Raw genomic sequence first — 21,166 nt, forward strand, 5'->3', positions numbered from 1 at the left:
GTACTGTAGGCTAATAATGTGCCCTCCCATGCATTTCATATGCCCCCCTTAAGACTGAGGTCTGGCGACGGGTCTGCACTAAGGTATGACTTCAAAGTTAGCAGAGATGTGTAGTTAATGTAATCTGTAGTAATTTAACTTCAACATGCAAAAACTGCAGTATGGTCCTTTAAAAGTCTTCCATCAAAATTAAAAAAATTCACCCATGAAAAGAAACCAACAATGCTAAAACATTAAATAAAATCCCTATTAACCTTTATCTAATAATAATAATAATACATTTTATTTAGAGCCGCTTTTCTCGGCACTCAAGGACACCATACAGGATATATATACATTAAAATCAGTAAAAAAAATACGTTACACAAAAACGTGGGGAAAAAAGTGGAATAGGCAGTTTTGAACAGATGTGTTTTGAGTTGTAACTTGAAAAGGGCAAATGAATCGATGTTTCTAAGTTGGTGTGAAAATATGACTCTGACACAGAACACACCCAACTTTCTTTTTTCCTCTGCACACGCTAGATCTAATGCTGATGAAAGTGACACTGCTGGTACTGTGAAGATGAAATGCATTCATGTGAAATCTTATGACTTCAGTGGATACATGTCTAGGGGGACTCACTACTGGAAAATCAATATAATCTCAATTGCTATGGGCACTAGTGTCAGCTGGAACCCACAAGGAGTGATTAGGAAAACTAATGCTACCTAGTCTTACTTTTCGGTCAATATCACTGGCTTGGACACATACACATGCAGTAAATGCCCATTGAGCTCTGATAAAGCATTAATGCAGACCCAACTGCCTCATCCTCTGCCCCCGAGGTGGGCCTCGGACCAGCTTTGTTATGTCTAATACAAGGGAGGAAGATGGATTATGATTTCAAGTCTGCATGGCTGCTGAATCCACACTTACCTCCTGGAGAAATGCAAATTGTCTAGTGTTCCTCACACCATGGTGCCAATCTGCTAACTATATTTTTAGAAAAATAGACCAGAACGATTCTTACATCTTTAATGAGAAGTCTCTCCAATCCATAGCTGCTACAGTTCCTTTCACACCTGAGTCTGGCCTATCTTCCACTTACTTCCTGTGAGCCTTTAGGTGTAAGGCAAAGAAGAATGAATTGTTCTCCTACTTGGCACCTGCATCTGGTGGCCAGGTCATGCTCATGTGGGCAAGTATAAAAAAACCTTGAAGGAGATGATTGAGAGGAAGAGCCAGTGATGTGAACCTGTGGTACTTTTTTATCAGACTTCTGTGTTTATCATGGATTATCCATAACAAGCACCATGTTTGAGATCAGGGTGGTTCATAAGTGTACCTGATCATCAGATCTGAGGCCGTATGTCCTGAACACTTAGGTCCCCTGTCTGCGAGGTCTTCAACTCCAGTCCGGGTTAATTTTCCATGTGTCTCAGGGGAGGTTGTGGACCTGGAATTTAAGTGGGCCATTTGATTTACTAGTCCATCTACTGTACAGTTCCCCCCTACCCTATGGTAATAAGCTTTGGGTGATGCCAAAAATGAGATTGCGGACACAAGCAGCCAAAATAAGTTTCCGCCTTAGGGGGGCTAGGCTCAGCCTTAGAGATAGGGTGAGGAGCTAGGACATCAACAGGGAGTTTGTTCATGTCCAAAGGGGCCAGTGGAAGTAGTTTGGGGATTGGATCAGAATGCTTTTTGGGTGCCTTCCATTTTCCTGGCATGTCCAACTGGTAAGCAGAGATGTGGACTTTTTAAGTCTTGGGAAATGTTGGTCCTCAGAAGACCTCTGGATACACAAACCTGTCATATTTCTGAGGTTGTTTTTGACCTGAGCCTGGAAGCCTGTAAGACTAAATGTCAGTCAACCAGATTTCTGAAATGATGAGGCGTTGTAAAAAATAAGTTTTTTTGCATTTTTGTTGCTTATTTTCACCAAGTGGTAAATATGGATGAACAGATGTTGTGCAGATCCAGCATGATATCAGATGACAATATGCATCTATGCATCATAAGTCTATATACATCCACATATGGTTTTATGCATAATTTCTGCCAACAAAGGTTTTATGTGTATGTTCCTCAGTTGTGATAGTTGAAGTTTTTTTCCGTTTTCTAACATGATCCCAATTTAAACACAGGCATTAGTTAAGACCTTGGCCTGATAATGAGCTGTTTGAGCGCAGATACATGGAGGGCCCCCTAGTCTACCAATGCCTGCATCTAGCTTGGGGTCTATGGACCCTCTGGACCAGTGTGCTCATTTAGTAACACATCTATGGTTGATCAGAGGTATCCAAAGTATTCACATTCAATACTCAGGTAGAAGCATAGATACTAGGGTTTAAAAATAAGGTACTGGTTTCAAAACTACTTAAAGTATAAAAGTAAAAGTAATTTTAGGGGCAAAAAATGCTACTAAGGACAAAAGCTCGGGCCTATAGTGTACCACCCCACCTCCCCACAAAACACTTTTCTAAAGGCCATGAGGATTATGTTATATTAAAATGTTAATGTTGAAAATTTGGGATGCACTTGTTTCAGCTGTATTTATGCCGCATTTATGCCCACTAAAAATTAACACATTTTATTACAGTTGAAATACATTAAGAAGCATAGCTTATATCAGCACAGCATCATAAATAATCCCCTCTCATCATGTAGAGATGGCTACTCCTCTATCTGTGGCCATGAAGGGTATATGCAGTAAAACGTGGATAGTGGCATCATGTATCTCTGACTCACTATGAAAAACATGATTAGACTTAATATCAATTCAACTTATCAATTTAATGTGGTTATTTAAAAAATATATAAATATTTACAAGCAGGGCAGGAATTTCCCAGTGGCCTCCTGGGCCATGGCCCCCCAGCTCCCTCAGTTTGGCCTTATGCCCCTCATAAATAATATGTGCTTAGGCTACAGAGAGATAAGACTCATCATGCAAATTAACTGTTTTTGATTCAAGCATAGTGATCATATGAAGACACATTGTTTTAAACTGTTGTTTGGCTGCTTTTTAAACAATATTTATAACAGAAATAACCCATGTGGCCTGATCAAAGTTTACATACCCTTAAATGTTTGGCCTTGTTTTGGGCACAGAAAGTTACACACAAAGGTGAAAATGGCAAGTAAAGGTTATTTCCCACACCTGTGGCTTTATAAATTGCAATTAGAGCCTGTGTATAAATAGTCCATGAGTTTGTGAGCTCTCACGTGGATGCACTAAGCAGACTAGATTTTGAGCCATGGGGCGCAGAAAACAACCTGCGTAACAAGGTATTGGAACTTCACAAAGCTGAAACAGGATATGAAAAGATATCCAAAGCTTTGCAAAGGCCAGTCAGTACTGTTCAATCACTTATTAAGAAGTGGAAAATTCTTGGATCTCTTAATACCAAGCCATGGTCACGTAGACCGAGAAAGATTTCAGCCAAAACTGCAAGAAGAATTGTTCGGGATGCAAAGAAGAACCCAGAGGTAACGTCAGGGGAAATGCAAGCTGCTCTGGAAAAAGATGGTGTGGTTGTTGCAAGGAGCACAATACAACGGTACTTGAACAAAAGGAGCTACCTGGTTGAGTTGCCAAAAAGAAGCCTTTACTGTGTCAACGCCAAAAAAAGCCTGGTTACAATATGCTCAAAAACGCCTTGACGCGCCTCACAGCTTCTGGCACTCTGTAATTTAGAGTGACAAGACCAAAATAGAATTTTCTGGTCACAACAATAAGCGATATGTTTGGAGAAGGGTCAACAAGGCCTATAGTGAACACAATACCATCCCCACTGTGAAACATGGTGGCTCACTGATGTTTTGGGGGTGTGTGAGCTCTAAAGGCGTAGGGAATCTTGTGAAGATTGATGGCAAGATGAATGCAGCATGTTATCAGAAAATACTGGCACACAATTTGCATTCTTCTGCATGGAAGCTGCACATGGGACGTACTTGGACTTTCCAGCACGACAATGACCCCAAGCACAAGGCCAAGTTGACCCTCCAGTGGTCACAGCAGAAAAAGGGGAAGGTTCTAGCGTGGCCATCACAGTCTCCTGACCTTAATGTCACCGAGCCACTCTGGGGAGATCTCAAACGTGCGGCTCATGCAAGACGACCAAAGACTTTGCATGAACTGGAGGCATTTTGCCAAGATGAATGGGCAGCTATACCGCCTGCAAGAATTTGCATGCAAGTATTAAGAACTAAGGGTATGTAGACTTTTGAACAGTGGTTGGTTCATTTTTTTCTTTGTTGCCACATTTTGTTTTATGAGTGTGCCATTCTGTTAGGACCTACAGTTTGATGTGAATCCCATAACAGATAAAAGACTTTTGTTTCGCCTGCTCATTCATGTTTTCTTTACACATGGTATATACTGTATGTTACCAATTCTTCAAGATTATGCAAACTTTTGAGCACAACTGTTCAGCTGATTTCGTCGTTTTCTCCTTTGCCTCTTTCTTGTCAATGCGGTTTAGTGTCTTTTTTGAGATAAAGACATGAATATGCATGTGAAGTCTTTTGCTCAGATTCATGAAGCTGCACATGCGCCTTGTTCTGTTTTATAAATTTGAATCATTGTGGAGCTGTGTGCACGCACGCCTCATTTTATCTCCTGCAATTTTCCATAAATTGATATAGAAACACCCTTAAACTCCGTCTACATATTGATCATTTTGCTGCTTTACCACTTATTAGATCTGTCAGTGAATAATTTCGTTCTTAAATTCCTTTTGACTGAAGTAAACATCAACCATCTTGTCTACGTCCAATATTGACACAGTTAAAAAAGTGCCATAAGTGAAGAACTTTAAAAAACCTCGTAAAGCCTCAAGTGAAGTTCATCTCAAGGTTAACATGCTCCAATAACGAACTGACCACTGAGGTAATTCACATTATGAGTATGCTAGGAATCTGTATTCAACAGTAAATAACGTTTGAGATTTTTTGTTTGTCTGCTCAAATATTTATTTAGGTCATGATTCCAATTTTATACAGTGCATTCCACAAAAGTTTAAGATTACAGAAAACAAGTCATTAACACAATATCACGGTCCTTCATTTTGTTTAGTTTTTACATATGAAATATTCTCAAAGCAACTAAAGCTTATTTAGTGTAAGCTATATAGATATTTGCATTAATATTTGTACACTCACAAACGTTTACACTTTGACTCACAGTAATGCTGGTCTATTTACTGGTGCAGGCCCAGAGAAGAGAAGCGCCTGATCCAACGGGAGCTACAACATATACAGTGCTTTGAGATCTGCAAGAGGAGCGACAGAGTTGAAGAACAGGTTTGTCAGAGAGTGTTCTCTTCCAAAAAAGTTGTTGCTGTTAGTACATGCTGACGTACTGAGGTCATTTCCCTAAAAAAAAAAGCGCTGTAGTGTTTCTTCTGTGTATGATGATTCTCAATGTGGCCTGTTTGACAAAATAACACAATAACAATGAGATCGGAACAGAAAGCCGGGTGGCCTTACAGAGTGTGTGGTGAAGTATGTGGTGTAGTTGAAGCTGTTCCCTGCCTCTGCTGCTTCAGCTACTCTCTCTTCAATACCAGTACAAGTCCTTCTTGTCCAGATGCCGTCCTGACAGAAAGGAGACAAAATGGTTTCTAAGCAACTCTAATGGATGTACAAGAACAACTTTGTGATTAAGTACCCCATGTGAGTAAATATTAGCTATAATACATATGTCACAAAACCTTTCACGCTGTAGCGTATCTCGAAATAAAATGCACAAATTCCTGAGTGGTTTTCAAGAAAGGATTAAGGAAGTCAGGAACAGGTAATTAAGAAATACCTAACAAATAGTTTTCTAACTTAGATAATAGGTTGTTTATTCTAATTATAAGCTAGATGTTTGTAAACCTGGCACATCATCATTTACCATGTATGTGGTGAGTGGTAATGCATCAAGATTGTAACAACTGGGTGTGAATATTAGTAAACTTTTTAAGGGTTTTCATTAATTACCAATGCTTTTCAGTAAAAAAAAAAAAAAACTCAGTTGGTAATTGTAAGTGATGCCTGTACTTTACTTGAAGGGACAAAAAGAAACACATATGTACGTGACAGGGAAGGAATGGTTAGTAATTGGTTACGTGGAATTTAGCAACTGGTTAAAGGCAAATTGATGTTACCAGGGGTTATTTTCTCAGACTTTGGAAAGCTCCTCCAAAGCTATTAACATAGTACCTCATCTTTAGATATCAATAAACAAATGATTATCTATTATAAGGTCATTGATTTGTTTCAAAGATTTTGTGGACCTTTTGTATGTAAAAAGCAATCTTTTGCATGTTATTGGTTGCAAGACATTTTTAAAGATGTTATATTGCAGCTGAAGGCCTACCGGGTTCAAAGGCTACTGCAGGGTCCACGGAGTCTCTATATCCTTGAGGCACTGCCCAGCTGGAATGTAGTATTGGCTTGGAGCTAGAGGCCATGCTGGGTCCCATCTCACCCCGGTCAGAATGGAGTAGGTTGAGCAAGGATGTGGCGTATTGCTGTCCAGTAAGATTTAACCCTTCTGGGGACAGAGAGTAGGTGATGGAAGTCAACCCCGGGCCCTCTCCTGCCCTGGTTGTGAACGAGGTCCAGGAGCCAGGAGCGTCATCTGCAGGGCCGAAGTTCAGGTGACGTCCTGCTGCAGGAGGGACCTGTGACTCTGAGTAACAGTCAGGAGCACTCCTCTGACAGGGGCTGGTTTCCTCTGCGGGGGACATACAAAGAATCCACATAGTAAGGATGAATGTGATTCATTGTCCCGCTTTTAGTCAGATAGATCATACACTGTTGATTGTTTGTGCTTACCCAATTTAATAGATTTACAAATTGTCTTTGTCTTTGCTGCTGGTGCCTTGGCTTTGCACACTGTGCTGAGAGCTCGGGTGAAGTGAGCATCCACCATGCTGTTGATGTCCCCCTGAAAGTAAGTCAGGATGACACAACGAGAATGCTCCTCCACCTTCACAGCCATGGGACTTTCTGTTCTGTCCTCCATGGGTCAGCTGTGACTGAGATAAAAAAAGATCGTTAACTCTACAACATACATGCAACAACAGATTTTATAATTCTGCTGTTTTTATTTCCAGTGTGTCTGTAAATACATAAAAAAAGACAACTTAATCCATGATGTAGCCTTCGTCTTTCTTTGCTTATAGTGATGAAAAGGTTTTTATACATATAGCCTATGAGCCCTGAAACTCCTAAAAACCTTATTCTCTTGCCAATTGTTGGAAGCAATTTAAAATGATCTGGATGACTCACTGCCGAAAAACACAGTAAGAGTGTAAAGTGGTGTTGTTTATTTTTATTTTAGTACATTCCAAGGCTTAGTATTAACAAGTTATACTAACAATTTATGAAAATCCCGGAATGGTGCACAATGTACGTTGACTCCAGCAACAAATAATGAGGAACATGTTGACATCAGGAAGAACTAACTAACTAAAAGAATGGCCATTATACTGTAGGTTTGCACTGCAGGATGTTTAAACAAGGGTTCAGAAATGCATATTAAATGTTGCTGATTTGGAACAAGATCCCAGCCACTAAAGAGTTAAGTGTAAATAACCACATTACATCCATCCTGTAGCACATTGAAAAAGAATCTTAGTAAGTTAATGAACTGCTGTTTGTGAAAGAAGAACCAAAGCATTGAGTCAGTTGTATTTTAAGTAACTTGCTTCTCTTACCTGACCTAATGAATGATCGAAGATAACCAGGGAGTGTGTCCTTGCATTAGTCGATCAAAGTTGATGTGTTCACAAACATGAGCCGAAATTGTTTGCAAAAAAGTCAATCAATGTCATCAACTTTCATACGGACAAAATATTTTGCTCACTGAGCCTCCAAAGTTATATGGTGTGTTAAACTGGGAGGGTGTCTGTTCATAGCTGTTTGTGGTTAGAAGGCAGCTATGAACAGAATGTTATCCAGCAAGTTCCTCCAGAACCTGACTGACACCTTGTTAAAACATTCCTTAGTAGCACTGTCAGAACATTAGACACAGTTAAAAACAGCTCTGAAGTTGAATTGCCTGTAATAGAGGTTACATTTAATATTGTATTCTTTAAACTAAATGAATGGACATTACAACATAAAGGGTAACCTCATCAACATGTTACCCGTTACAAACAAATGTAAAATCAGTGGGTTTAAATCTTCACACACAAAAAAAGCAACACTCAGAGGCTCACAAAACTTACATTCATATTTTGTTATCATTGACATTGAGTATATCTTTAAAAAATGTCTTCAAAGGAAACATAATGAGTAGGTTAGCTTTCATGCATATGGACACATGGTTTCATATCTTACAAATTGCAAAAAAAACACTCATTAATACAATTTCTAATGTACTGCACTTGAAAACAATTCTTGATTACGATACTGTCTTTTCCATAACGTTTAAATGGCATGTCCTCATAATGGCATCCTGTGCAACATTTACTTTATTATTAAAAGTTTTACAAACACATAGCATGTCTTTATACATTTTTTTCTCATTCAAATCTACAGTGTAAGCAGTTTTAAACCTTGAATATGAAGTGTTTGCTACATTAAATATGGGCCGCTTGTATGCGGTATTTTCATTATTTTCATAGCTGGTTAAGGAGTGTCCACGGACCTGTTGTATCTCACTGATCAAGCGGTTTAATTTATCTTTCTCTGCCCATCACAGACATGTAGCTGTTCTATTTTCTGCTGGCACTGTTTGTGATTGCTCAATGGGCCTTGAAGGGGAGAACGTTACAGAACGGTACACACAGAGGCTTGCTCACGCACCCTGGTGGTGGTTTGACGCTAATCCTGTAGAGGAGTCAGAGATCTTCCTGAGGGTGGAGGTGTTGTCAGAGGCAACTGAGTCAGAGTTAACAAGATGGTTCTTGTTGCACTGACCACCCACTGTCACAGAGCGGCTCCAGTCTGAACACACAGGGTACAAGAAAGAGAAAACAATGCATCATTCTGTTTGAAAACACTCCCCCCCCCCCCCCCCCCCCCCCCCCCCCCCCAACCATCTGGCAATTATACTGCAATATTTGTTCACAAACAATATGGACCTGAGTGATCACTGAGTTTGAAACGTCCACAGCACAAGTGTATTCTCCACTGTTTCCTCACATTTTCCTTCATCAAACAGTGGAGCAAAAAGACAAAGAACCCTAGGACAAAAGGCCAGAGTTAGTCGACAAATGCTACAACATGATGTGTGAGGTGTTTTTTTCCCATTTCTCTTAGCACTTTGTTTTATTTTATTGTTTCTTTTTCGCGTATTAGCTTCAACTGCACCCTCAAAAGTAACTTTTTCTTTAAAAAAAAAAAAATGCTTAGATTCTTCTTGATGAAGTTATGAAATCCTTTTAAAACCAAGGAGATAAACTGTAAAAATGCACGTTTGTTATTTGGAAAAAAGAGCAAAATAACACACATGCTAAGTCTAGACATTAACAGTGACAGATGTGTTAAATAAATGACTCGCTCTACTCCTGTAACTGATATCTTCTCATCCTTTCCGTTACAGTTCATATTTACCCTGCAAGCTGTTACAAATGGAGAACAGGTACATCAGGACCATTCTGCCTGGCCCAAAAGAAAAAAAGCCCAGTAGCCACGTCAGGCCTAAGAGGACGGTGAGACTGGCCACTGCTCTTAAGTCAGGCAAAGAGCTGGCTCTGTTTGCTGACTGCTTATTGGCCCTCATATGTCTGATCTGGATCAGAACCCCGATGAACACAGAGATGTTGCACAGCAGGATCAGAAGGACAAATGCCACCACAGTCACGTAGAAGAAGACGTCATTCTGCAGCCAGCAGCTGGCAGGAGGGAGAGGGTTGGTCACAAGTCATTTACACTGGGATTTGTGATAAATGCCATATATTACATGCTTTCTCAGTGCTCAGTAAGACACTGCTGAGTGTTGGATTTCTTGTCTATTGGTTGTTGTTTTGTGCAATCTTCTCATCTTCAGCAAAAAAATTCATTCATCAGGCACTCATATGACTTGATCTGACAGTCTCTATCACACAATTTAGACATGATGCTCCAAAACTAGAGATAACTGACCCTAGTTTCAACTACAGACCAGTGCTTGTACTTACAATTGGTCATTAGACTGAAGCATCACTGCAGCCTCTTCAGGGGCACTGCCATAAGCATCTTTATCTATGGCCAGCACCAGGCTGACGATGACCAGAGGAACACCTGTGGGAAGAAAAGTGTAATTCCCAAACTGACTGACTAAGAAAACGCAACATTTTTTTAAATATTTTAATAGCTGAATTTTAACAGTTATGCTTTTTTATGTGTATTTTTTATCATATATAAAATAGAGACTATTTTCTACACTTACACTTCCATTTATGATTTTAAATTAATAAACCCAGAGAATCACCACACAGAAGATCAGAATAAGTAAAGACATTTTTTGTTCAAGGACATTTCTATTTTCTATAGAATAAATTACACAGTTATTTCCAGGGTATTTCTTGGAAAGACTAAAAATCTATGGATTTGTAACAAAAAAAACACTAACAAAAAAACTTAACAACTTATCCCCCAGCTGCTCAACCCCAACCAATCAAAATACACTCCTAAACCCAATCAGCCAATCCGAGCCAAAAAAACGTTCACAACACTCATAGACCTGTCTTACCCCATCCTACCGCACATAACTTGAGGATGTAGGAGGGGACATAGATGTTGAAGACCTTGACCAGTGCGAGGTACATGTGCACAGCCTCCAGGCCCATCCAGGTGAAAGAAGCCAGCAGGAAATAGTGCAGCATTGCAGCAGTGGCAATGCACAAACTGTAGTTGGAGAAGGAGGAGAGCCAGGAGTCCAGAAGGAAGAGCATGCTCAACCCCAGCAGGGCAGCTGACAGGTTGATGAGTATCTTAGATGGGTAGTCTCGGCGCAGCTTCCTCAAGTGTAGCGACAGATGCAAATAGGCAAAATTTGATTACTTAGCACAATCTCCTATGAGGCAGCATTGCATCTAATGCATAATCTCCGCTTTGTAACCTCTTCCTTCAGACTAGGGCTGCACAACATCCAATTTTTATCGCCATTGCTATATTACCGTAACTAGCGCAATACACACATTGTTAAAGGCTGTGCCTGTGCATATTGTGAAAGAGATTTTTTATTAGTAGAAAATGGCATTTAAAATGTAACTATTGTTTAATTTTTTAGTGGTGCCTTTAATGTTCAATTCAATTTTCAATTTCTACAAAAAATAAAAAACATTGTTTCAAATTCAACAAAAAATTCATGTGTTGTTGTCGCGATATTCAACAACCTCATCGCACATCACATTTTTCACTCATGTTGTGCAGCCCTACGTCAGACTCCTCTAGCTGGTTGTTGCAGAAAAGATGGTCTTTGCGATATGGGTTACAAGGGGGTAAGTATGTTAGTGACACTCAGAGTGACTTACTCAAAAGAAAGGTAAGTGAGAAGCGTGATGCCCAGAAAGATGGAGGATATACCACAACCAAGATACGAGATCACTGTCAGAATCTGTCTGTCAGCTTCACTGATGGGTGTTCTGGATACATCCTGAAACACAATATGCAGAAACAGAACAAAATATGTTGTTTGCCTATAATTGTTGCCCTGTAGTGATGGTGTCAAACAATGTTACGCTGCTTGAAAATAGATAGCAGTGCAAGCTGTTACAGTAAAACTCATCCCATTATATTTATTTGTAAACGTATTGAGATAATTATAAATTATTGTTGTATAATTAGCAGACAAATATGTCCAGATTGCACATAGGATGTTGATGCTTGTGCAAGTTGTTTGTTCCCTGGTAATGTGAACAAGGACTCACCAGGAGCACAGCGAAATGTGTGAGATGATCACAGAGACATCTGGTCCGATAGGCAGAAATACTTTGGGTTATACAACCTCTGCTGTTCCAACCACCCTGCCCACCTGGCACACAAACACACACACACACACACACACACTTAATAAAGATGCTCATCAACAGACACAGCTTCCTGTTTTTAGAGACCTTTATTGATGTCACTGTTTCCTAAAAAGAACTATGAGGTTCAATTAGGCTACTGTAAATCATCTAAACCCAACTGTAAATGTGTATAATAAATAATTAAGAACTTACCGTTCTTCTGTAAATCCCAAAACATGCAGTGCACCTTGTCTTCTGGCTGTAAAGAAAACACACAAGGAAGTGATGATGGTTTCAGAGTCAAGTCTTTTTTTCTGATGAACTGAATTACATTTATTTCTCACCTGTTTGGTTGTTTGGTGGCGGAGGGTCACCACCACTCGCTCCTTTAGGTTGCTGACATGGCTGTTATTGATACTGGCAGATACTATAAAGGAATTCATGGTCAAGCTACTCTGTGATGCATTGGTTATGTGTGGGTCCTGTTAGAAATAAAAGGGTCACAGTAGGAGACAGGACAAGGATTAAGTAATTTGGCAATAAAATGTGCTGCAGTGAGAGAGAGAAAGAGAGAGAGAGAGAGAGAGAGAGAGAGAGAGAAAGAGAGAGAGAGAGATAGAGAGAGAGAGAGAGAGAGCAGATTTGTCATCAGATTTGTCATCAGATTTGTTATTATTAATATGATAAAATATGTAATATAAGAACCTGGCTCAGCTCAAAATCCTCTACAGCTTACAAATGAAAACAACATATCTTGTTTGTTTGAACCACACAAAAAAGTGCAAAAAAAATTGTCTGCCAGGTGGTTAAAGCAATGTCACTATAGGAAGCCACTGCGTCCAGCCAGGAAATTAGCTGTGTCCCAGTTATTCTGGTACAACCCCCCAACACACACACACACACACACACACACACACACACACACAAACACACACACAAACACACACACACACACACACACAGAGTGAGGCTAGCTGTTGCCACCTGTTTCCAGTCTTAATGCTAAGCTAAGCTAACTTTCTCCCACTGTAGTTTGATACTTATCCCAAAGACATGAGTGTGGTGTAAATCTTACCAAGAAAGCAAAAAAGCTTATTTCCTAAAATGTTCAACTATTTCTTTGAAATGTTCTAACTATAAGCTTTATGTGGTCAGCATAGGATCTTGGAGCCTATTTTCTTCAGCCAAAAAAGAAAAGGAAAAAGACAAGAACAACATAAAAGAACGATGTGACAAAAGTAACAAGAGAACATTGAAATGAAAGTACCTGAAAAAGGCCATCTGTTCTAAAGAACTGAAACTGGACACGAGTTGTATTTCTTTCTCCGGGAGGGAAAAAGTTGATGAGTTCAGAAGGCAAAGAGATAGTTGCATCCGTCTCAGGGAACGGTTCACTTACAAAGCTCTGGTTGACATAAATCTGTGAAGTAAAAGGTCATCATGGACCTGTCAATCTAAAGGAAATGTTTCAGACTACCAGTGCTTCTCATTTGGTGTCTTGTTAAAGCGTAAGTAACACTGTAACTTTAACATTGTTTCCGGGACAAAGATGCAACAGAACAACAGTTGGGTGGAACCAGTTTTGGAGTTAAAAAAATAAATGATTTTCTCTTACGGTTCACAAAAGCAGTAAGTAATATTTACTGCCCCTTTTATTGAATATAATAGCATTCACAGCGTCTCACCTCTGGATTCACGATAGAAGAAACAGAGGAAACACCAAAGGTGAGTCCACTGAAATCATTCCGATCTACATTGAACATGGACAGGGCCAGAGAGGGTGCTGTTATACTGACAGATTCATCTTGAAACTCCATATTGTTCCCCATTCTATCTGTCAGATCAAGGATACTTTTCCAAAGACAAAAAAAACAGAAAGATTATCAAGAGAATAGGATTACAAAAAGGCCGGATTTAGAACAAATTGTAGATTTCTGTAAAATCTCACATGCAAGTGTTCAACAATTATCTTAATATTTTCTTAGATAACGCGGACACACACTTTCCTCTCCACTTACGTGCTCGCCAATGGAGTGATGTCAGTTTTGGAAAGTAGAATATTTGCAATAATATGGACGATTTTGTCACCAACAGCTGGTTTGATTGTGCTGATTTCGACCACTTCACAGAGCTTCTCTACCACTGAATCCAGCTCAGAGGGAGAGAGCTCTGCACTGTTACTTAACTGAACATCTACTAGGTCCTGAATCATGTCCACAACCTCAGCCGCGTTACCTAGAAATCAATAATACAATTATTGTTTGTTATTTTGTGTTGTAGCCACACAATTCTGTTGTGGTTTTAGTTACGTGTAAGGATAAATAAAGTGTGTGTGTGTGTGTGTGTGTGTGTGTGTGTGTGTGTGTGTGTGTGTGTGTGACTCTCACCAGTAGTGACATTGATATTGTCAAGGTCTGAAATGGTCAAAAGCGGGCTGCAATCTCTCATATCAGGATCAGCCCAGCTGGTCATGTCAGTTTCAATGTCTAACTTACTGAAGAAAAAAAGAGGGAACAGAATCAGCAGAGATAGTACATATTATTTATGATCTGTTTCGTAATGGTTTAGTTACACTTGAACAAAGCACGTTGTATTACTACATTGGTCCTCTAGCAGTTTCAGACGAAGGCTGATGGAAAAAAAAACACAGGCCTACCGCTGATGATTGTGTTTTAGTCTCAATAAGCTTGACTAAGAGACCTTAAAACTGATTACCTTTATTGTCCTTTGAGTAATATTCATATCAAATTTGGTGGATATGATTCAAAAAGATTGAAGCCTTTCATTGCACTAATAATTCTCTTATAGGAAATAGTTCTTTTAGCCTGAGCTTTGGACTGGCAGCGATCCATCACCAGTATTACACACATGGGAATCAGAGCTTGTGTGCATTGTGGGAGGATTGGTTGGAATAGGACATTGCAACTGAGGGAATATTCTTGTTTCACTGAGCTATCTCTATGGAAACAATTTGTTGCGACAAAGATATAATCTTTAGAGAAGTTGTACAAGCAATTTACGAAAAATAAATCCAGCAAGTGACTCAGGCTGATGTGAATGACCCCCTTAACTATATTACACTTTGTCTAAATTGTAAATCACTATATGCTTTATTGTTAGACATTTATGTAATATGCCACTCTTTGATGTCAGTCAATAAAACATTAAATCATTTTTAACTGCATGATGATTGTTTGAGATTCGTATTTTAGCTGATGACCAGTATGTGTCTTGATATTCATTTTGCGGTCTGACAGTTTGATTTTCTTTGTCTTCGGTCAAATATTTAATCAACTGGATGAAAGGACGTTACTGTCTTACCAAAGCCTGAAAGCTCTCTTAGATCTTGGCTTTTCGCATCCCATGTCTTGGTTGATTTGTGGAAATGCTTCAGGCCAAATGTATACTCCGTAGATTGTTGAAGTGGTCTCTTCTAAACAGTTTGCTGGCTCTTAAAAAGAATATCTACATGTTAACAAGTCTTATTCCATAACTGAACACGTATTTATCTGTGTTAGGACATCCAGCTTACCTATGTGCTCGATCGCCACGTTTATAGGTTGAATAACAATGGAGTCATTTTCATACTTTGATAATAATGAAGCATTAATAATGGCTTTTGTTTCAGCCACACTGTTTATGTTGTATTCCTGAACATGGAAAGTGCTGTAGTATCTGAGGATGAAAGAGACATTTATTGGCATACAAAACAGGAAGTACAGGTTACATAGCTTTCTCCACTGGTGTTGTTCTTTTTTTTAAGCACCTACTGTTTTAGTTGGCTGTGGAAAATCTGAAAGAAAAGAAACCAGAGAGATGTTGCATTGTAAATATTAATGGTTGCGGTGGTGTGAGATATTTATCTTATTTTGAAATTACCCCAAATAGTAAAATGAATGGCATTTATATCATTTTTATTTGTCTTACAGTGCATTCTCACCATTAGCCCATTGTACTGCTCCAGGTTCCTATGAAATATTCCATTAACAAGTCAACCAGAGCTTTCAAATCACACGTATTAAACACTGAGTGCCAGTTAGTAAACAATGCATGAATTCAATGGTCCTACCTGCCAACATTCTCCTTTATGATGAGATTTAGCACATGCATGGTGTTATTCACCTCCAGCTGTTTTTTCACCTTATGCCCAAAGAGAATAATTCATTGTACACACATCTATTTTTAGAAAAGAATTGAATTGCACTTATGTGAGTCTTACCCATTTTTCAATAATGTCCTCTGGATTTGCTGGGCTGCCATTCATCCTTAAGGTCAGATCAACTCTGAAGAATGTATCTGGTCCAACTGCAGGAGTGTAAACAACAGCGAACATAGTAAATCTTTGAAGTTTATGTGCATTTTATCACTATTCTTAAAAGTTGTGAAACACTTGTCTTACACAGACTGTGTGTAATAAGCGTTCTTAATTTTGAAACAAGAATAAACTGCTTTTTTGTTTTCCCGCTGATTTTATTGTGAATGGTTGAATGGTTTTTCTGTTTTAATGCTGCCTTCCAGCTAAAAACATTTTCTCAGATCTATATTGATGTAAAGAAGAAACAGGAATGAAGAAGATGGACAAACACAAGTTGTTTGGTGAACTGACAGGCAGTCTCGTTGACATCTAGAGGATCTCCTGTCGTTGACATGTTAGCGGGTTCAGCTGGCAGGCTTTGAGTGGGATGTGTTACTGTGCATGAAATGACATGACAAGACAAAATATTACAGCACAGAGAGATTGTCTTGCATTTGCAACTTAAGGCCTTATTCTTTCTTGCATGCTCACCTGATGCCGGTGCACCAGTGCTGACAGTTGGCTGTGGTTCTGGCACTGCAGGGAGAAACTCTGAACGAGACAAAGTTTATTTGTTTCTACTTCCGCCTGTAGCTAAAACAGAGAGCTCAACACACAGGGTGAAAAGAGGAGCTGCAGCAATGTGCAGTGCAAAAAAACATGGTGTTTTTTGAAAATTAAACCATGTAAACTTCTGATATAACCTCTAAATATAATTATAAACCTGAAAAAGTGCATTATATGAGCAGAGTAAGTGCATGGTAAATTGAATCAATTTAATGGACTTGTAAATGTTCACAGCTCAAGTGAAAACTTCAAGTTCTGCTTTGTGTTTAAAAAATACAAGAACTGAATTGTGTGTAGGTACACTTCCAATAGAACGGTCATCTTTGTGTGACATGAACATACATCCTTTGGAAGTCAATAATAATGGTCATAAAACCTCTGGTTAATGTTTAAGTGATGCTTCAGTCCCCATATTGAATGACTGAGTGAATGAGTGTATTTGACATGTGAGGACTAAAGCACAGACCATATACTGTACGTACCTACAGGTAGTATGCTGATGCTGGAAGGGTCAGCTGTCAGGTTGAGGAAGTCGTGAGAGAAGCTCAAACTCAGCAATGAGGCAATGTTCGTCTGAACCACTTCGACGTTAGCAGCAGGATCCACGTTCACGTAGACTTCACAACTGAAACTTGGAAATAATCACAATGACATTTCTTAAATCAGCATTGAATATCTGGCCTACTTTTTGCATCTTGTGCCTTTCAGCCCTCATACATGTAATTATTGTAATTATTTTTATGTCTGGAATTTCTCTTACCACTTATCAAAGGTGGAGTAAGACAATGCACTTGATCCCTGAAAACACAAAACACAAAATCTTGATTAAAGATGTACAATTTCCCTTCCCTACAGTACTACAACTGATTGTTCTTAACTCACAGCTACATTGCATCTGAAACTGACCTCAATGCTCACATACGTCATTCAGTTCCTCAGACAATTACATTGTCTCAATAAAAAGAAGAGCCTTTTTTATCTTCTCTAATCAGCTGGTCTTTGAGGACATTGCTGCTTTATTCCATGGAATATCAAACCGAGGACTTCTCATAATGGTATACCTGTGGTTGTTGCGCATGTAGAGCAGCAGATTTATCAACGACATGGCAGGTACGGCTGTATGGGAACACAGATAACAGAAATCACGGACAGGAATGTTGCAAGAACTGCTTTCACAACACTACTACCAATTAATCACCTTTATCATTCACACATACATACACACACGCATTCACAGTGCACACACACACACATAAACACACAAAAACACACATAAACACACACACACACACTTTTTGGTTCACTACATTGACCCAATACACCATTTCTCTGGTGTATCAGCACAAATAGGTCCTTTTTTACTGTGTGTACTGTACTGCTGTAACATGTCAGAAGCAGCTTTGGCCAGGTTTGCATAAACCAGTGAGGAATTTGACTTTGGTTATAGTAATCTTTGCTCTCAGAGTACAACACTCACTTACTGTCACATATAAAGAACACTGTAAAAAAAAAAGATGGTCATGCAATTGAAAGAACCGCAATCCCTGAGTGTGTTTCCTAGATGGGAATCAATTTTGGTTGATCTATTTGCATAACTTCAATCAGCTGTTTCTCTCATTTACGGTAACAATGGAGTACATGTAAAATGCAGGGGACACATTTGTGTTTCAATTTACAATATAAAAAGCTGTTCACTCGGAATTTGGCCTATACGTTAGGTTTAGAACAGGATGTTATCTGTTCTGACATGCAGTGTGAAAGCATTTGCAAATTTGTCAGTAAACATCCATTGTTTTGTTTTGGTTGAGCTTGTTTGTAAAAATGTTCAAACATTTTGAATTTGGGTGCATGCATTTTGTGTCAAAGCAAAAATAAATGTGTTAATGGTAAAGCCTACACAGGCGGATGTTGTGCCAACTTTTGTAAAGAGTTTAGGAGTTAAGTTGTTAAAAGTAAAGAATTGTCATAGCAATTGTAAATAACTGTAAAAATCCTTATACTGCAGTGTTGCAACTTTTATTTACAGTAAGCAAAGGATCTGACTACCACCACTGTCAATTAAGAGAAGTGTTTTGCTAACAAAAGTTGTGTTACCTTGGGGATGACACGAGGATGTTATGGACAGAGATGTTGCGAGGGAAAATGCTCTCCATCTGATGATAAAAGACAACACAGATAAATTCTTTAGATAGCTAATCTGATTAGCAAATCTGACTTGTTTGTTCAAAGTCATTACCCACATACCCAGTTTCTTGTGACTTCCTCTAATGAGACTGAACAATTTCCAGGCTTTGTAGAGTGAACAATGAATGTCCACATTTTGATTTTGTAGAGGGACCATGCTAATAAAAAAGATTAAACAGAGAAAATGGCTTTTTTAAAATAGGCAATATTTCTGAAGGACAGGGTTGAACCTGTCAATAGGCTTGTGAGCCAGTTGCGGAACTCGATGGAGGAATGTGTGATTTACCTTTCCTTTGACCTGAAACCGTAGCTATTGAACAGCAATGTGTATTATGTGACCACTTGTTCAACTCCTACTTACAGCAGATCGCCTTGTTATGTGAATAGGTGACCAAAGTTATTCACGTCTAAACAAACTTAGACACCTCAAACTGCAGGACCTTGGAATGCAAATAAAAAGTTTGTACTATATTTACCACAATGCATGTCACTGTTAGGCTCAGGAGGGCACTCATTTTTCCACTGCTGCAGATCCCACCTCACCACGTCTCCATCTGCACAGCTCTGCCCCCTCAGATCCTCAGCGCTCCATTCTCTGGCCCATATCCGGAAAAGACCAATCTCACCCAACAGTTCCTTCCCCGTCTCCAGCTGCACCTCACCATTTATGTCTATAAAATGAGACACCCCCAGAGTGAGAGTGCCGTTTGGGGCCAGTTGGGGTCGAATGGGGCTCACAAATGCCTCAAGCTGACTGGTTCCATCAACGTAGATCTGCAGCCTCTGAGTTTGGCCAGACCAGGTGAAACAGACATTGAACCATTCTTGCAATTTCAAAATGCTTTTCAAGCTGTGTTTTTCTCCAAACAGCCACACTATCAGCTGTGAATCTGTCCCCCCAAGTCCCAGCTCTATGCCCCCGCCCCCTGGTGCTTTGTAGTCAAAACCCGTCCAGTCGGTGGTTATGGTGAAGCGTAAAAGCATGCAAACAGTTAGCTCCTTGAGGGCCGGTACCACTGTATCTGGTTGAAGCTGCCACGTACACTGACGCCCCTTCAACACCACCTTCTTACCCCACAGGCTGGTACTGGCAGAGGCAGCTGAAACAACATGAACACACTCAGCCTACAATGGATGCCATCAAAGCAATACAAAAACACAAACAGAATAAAAACACATTGAGACAACTGATGACGTTAAAAAGTGCTGTTACTTTACACACTTTTTTGCAATGACAGCTATTTCTCCCGGTCATATTTTGTACTGTAAACAATTTGAAGTGCTCATTTTAAAGATCTGGAATCTTACTTGAACCCAGAAGCTGTACACACAGACAGATTAGAGTTAGGTTTCTGACGGAGTTCATGGCAGCACACAAAAACGCGTTCAATGTCAATCAAGTGGTCATCTGCACAAAAGTGACAATAAGATTAACAATGCTATTTAAATTTGCATTCTCATTGAAATAAAACTATAATTATAGACTTTTCTGTTTGTGGCTAAATACATAACTTAGACTTACCATGGTCATGTCCATAAAATCTGTAAAAAAATGTTTAATCTATTTTGTGAGAAATTACTTAATCAATTTCAGTTCATGAGAAGCTGGCTGAGCCTTGAGTCTGCTGGCAAGTCTCACCTCATTTCTCTATAAGAAGAACTCCACACCCTGTCACTGTAGTCCCCTGAGTTATTCATTAATCACGGGCAATAAACATAACGAAGAAGCACGATAACGCTACAATCAGGACTTTATGAGATCTTTGCAAATGTGAATCTCAAAATCCTCCCATTTTCATTACCATTGCCATGTGTTCTGTTCGAATGCACCTTACTTTTAGTGTCAGAGCTCAAATGGTAATTCTAATTATCTAACTGTAACAAGGCCTGCCATTTACATACTGCAAGATGTTGAGAAATACTTGATACACACCCTTGTTTGTTTAGATGTTGATGACACAGATGTACCATCATTGTTCCATTACCAAATACAGAAAGCTTCCTTTTTGAAAGTCTTTCTTCTGAAAATGGATTTTAATTTACAACAATGGTCTTGGCAGTTAAAGCAGAAGATGGCATGGTTGGGCATACAACACCATCTGCAAAGGTATCAAATGTGTGTACAAATGCTGGATTAAGAAAAAATATTTTGTGAGGTTTTATGACTCAGAGAACAGATGTGTGTGTGTGTGTGTGTGTGTGTGT

At 39.3% G+C, this 21,166-nt stretch overlaps 2 protein-coding genes across 3 annotated transcripts; both read right to left on the reverse strand.

Moving 5' to 3' along the window:
- Positions 1–5,059: 5,059 nt before the first annotated feature.
- vgll1 (vestigial like family member 1) lies at positions 5,060–7,920 on the reverse strand. Of its 2 annotated transcripts, none has more exons than XM_034883779.1 (4): positions 7,693–7,920; positions 6,809–7,011; positions 6,348–6,707; positions 5,060–5,581 (listed from the first exon to the last, which is right to left on the reverse strand). In XM_034883779.1, exons 2-4 carry the CDS (start codon positions 6,996–6,998, stop codon positions 5,544–5,546), a joined length of 588 nt encoding a protein of 195 aa, XP_034739670.1. In that variant the 5' UTR covers positions 6,999–7,011; positions 7,693–7,920; the 3' UTR covers positions 5,060–5,543. The 2 variants fall into 2 exon arrangements, with proteins under 2 accessions (XP_034739670.1, XP_034739671.1); XM_034883780.1 differs by having other exon boundaries at positions 6,809–7,005; positions 7,693–7,885.
- A 737-nt stretch (positions 7,921–8,657) lies between these two features.
- On the reverse strand, positions 8,658–20,612 carry adgrg4a (adhesion G protein-coupled receptor G4a). The gene is made up of 29 exons (XM_034884337.1): positions 20,484–20,612; positions 20,270–20,369; positions 19,438–20,061; positions 19,022–19,119; positions 18,872–18,930; positions 17,839–17,893; positions 17,538–17,575; positions 17,260–17,408; positions 16,703–16,762; positions 16,523–16,606; positions 16,136–16,221; positions 15,986–16,056; positions 15,857–15,884; positions 15,687–15,709; positions 15,449–15,591; positions 15,238–15,367; positions 14,304–14,410; positions 13,935–14,151; positions 13,602–13,767; positions 13,184–13,336; positions 12,261–12,398; positions 12,130–12,175; positions 11,836–11,939; positions 11,440–11,561; positions 10,656–10,924; positions 10,102–10,204; positions 9,536–9,816; positions 9,064–9,165; positions 8,658–8,926 (listed from the first exon to the last, which is right to left on the reverse strand). The coding sequence occupies exons 2-29, from the start codon at positions 20,325–20,327 to the stop codon at positions 8,778–8,780; spliced, it is 3,663 nt and encodes a 1,220-aa protein (XP_034740228.1). The 5' UTR covers positions 20,328–20,369; positions 20,484–20,612; the 3' UTR covers positions 8,658–8,777.
- Between the last annotated feature and the right edge of the window lie 554 nt (positions 20,613–21,166).

Source organism: Etheostoma cragini, chromosome 10 (assembly GCF_013103735.1).
Source record: "Etheostoma cragini isolate CJK2018 chromosome 10, CSU_Ecrag_1.0, whole genome shotgun sequence".
NCBI classification, from domain to species: Eukaryota; Metazoa; Chordata; class Actinopteri; order Perciformes; family Percidae; genus Etheostoma; species Etheostoma cragini.

What these genes read in the sequence shown, in the direction of transcription:
- vgll1 (XM_034883779.1), bottom strand. Translation starts at nt 6,998, where the DNA reads ATGGAGGACAGAACAGAAAGTCCCATGGCTGTGAAGGTGGAGGAGCAT. An exon ending in TTGTAAATCTATTAAATTGG is followed by an intron (nt 6,708 to 6,808) that starts GTAAGCACAAAC and finishes TGTCCCCCGCAG; the next exon opens with AGGAAACCAGCCCCTGTCAG. An exon ending in TGCAGTAGCCTTTGAACCCG is followed by an intron (nt 5,582 to 6,347) that starts GTAGGCCTTCAG and finishes CCTTTCTGTCAG; the next exon opens with GACGGCATCTGGACAAGAAG.
- adgrg4a (XM_034884337.1), bottom strand. Translation starts at nt 20,327, where the DNA reads ATGAACTCCGTCAGAAACCTAACTCTAATCTGTCTGTGTGTACAGCTT. An exon ending in TACATGCGCAACAACCACAG is followed by an intron (nt 17,576 to 17,838) that starts GTATACCATTAT and finishes TTGTGTTTTCAG; the next exon opens with GGATCAAGTGCATTGTCTTA. An exon ending in GTTATGTGCGGTAGGATGGG is followed by an intron (nt 10,205 to 10,655) that starts GTAAGACAGGTC and finishes TTCTTCCCACAG; the next exon opens with GTGTTCCTCTGGTCATCGTC.